Here is a 998-nt window from a genome sequence, read left to right on the forward strand (position 1 = left end):
TCCCGAGAGGAGAATGGAGGAGAAGGGATTGCGGCGTGACCATCCCCCCTGGGGGGGGATTTCTCGCTTTCTGTCTCTATGTCTCTGTCTGGCGAGCGCACGCGCCCTATAGCAAAAATCTCTCCAAAAAAAAAAAAAAGAATGGATACTGTGTAGATAAAATAATTATTCAAACCACCAATGACCCATTCTTACCAAGTTCTCTGGCTGCACTTATTAATGTTGACTGCATCTTCTTTTCCAAGTCATCCATTATTTCTCTTAATTCACTCAGATTAGGATCAAATGAAGGTTTTACAAGGAACTCATGGTTTTCCACCTATAAATAGAACATAGTAGACAACTTATATAAACAATAGACAAGGCCAGCTCCACGGCCTAGTGGTTAGGGCAGGTGAATCCCAAATAGATGACTTCAATGGTTCAAATCCTGGCACCAGAAGCACAACAGGTTGAGTGTGTGTATCCCCAAATCCTGACAAGGTAGAGAAATAAAGGGAAGAGATTGCAGCATGACCATATTCTGTGGAGGAAGGGGTTCCTTCTCCCTCTCCCTCTGAGGATCATACATATCCTCGGCAAATTACAAAAGAATGGTTAACGATGAAAATCATGAAGCACATATTTTCTTGTATTTACTTAATTTACAATTTTAAAACAACTATTTAGCCTTATTTTTATTTACTTTTAATTATTTTTAATTGAGAAGAGAGGGAAGGAGCAAGAGAGAGAAAGTGAAAAAGCAAGTTGCCACGTCCAGGACTCAAATCGCAATCAGCCACGTGGGAGTCCAGTGCCCTTAAATACCTCGTCACCTGCTGGCTCCCATTATTTCATTTATATTTTACTTATGTTTTAAGTTAAATGATTCATTATCTGTAAATTAAACAGTTACAACTAGTAAGAAGTTTCTATTTTTTTTTTCAAGTTCTGTGACAGGGTTTATATAATTGCCAGAGAGAGACAGAGAAAGATAGTGAAAAATCACCCCCAGCAGG

The 998-nt window shown here is 39.1% G+C and overlaps 1 protein-coding gene across 3 annotated transcripts in view; it reads right to left on the reverse strand.

Annotated features, from left to right (window-relative positions):
- The window catches only part of MSH2 (mutS homolog 2), an 87,342-nt gene that overhangs the window by 27,710 nt on the left and 58,634 nt on the right, over positions 1–998 (reverse strand). For all 3 annotated transcript variants that reach the window (XR_003546815.1, XM_027765899.1, XM_006162350.3), the window contains one exon: positions 196–319. Coding sequence is in view for 2 of the 3 variants with exons in the window: in XM_027765899.1 (XP_027621700.1) it covers positions 196–319 (124 nt within the window). In the remaining variant the exon portion in view is untranslated. The remainder of the gene's footprint in view (positions 1–195; positions 320–998) is intronic.

This window comes from Tupaia chinensis, unplaced genomic scaffold (genome assembly GCF_000334495.1).
Source record: "Tupaia chinensis unplaced genomic scaffold, TupChi_1.0 Scaffold139917_1, whole genome shotgun sequence".
Lineage (NCBI taxonomy): Eukaryota > Metazoa > Chordata > Mammalia > Scandentia > Tupaiidae > Tupaia > Tupaia belangeri.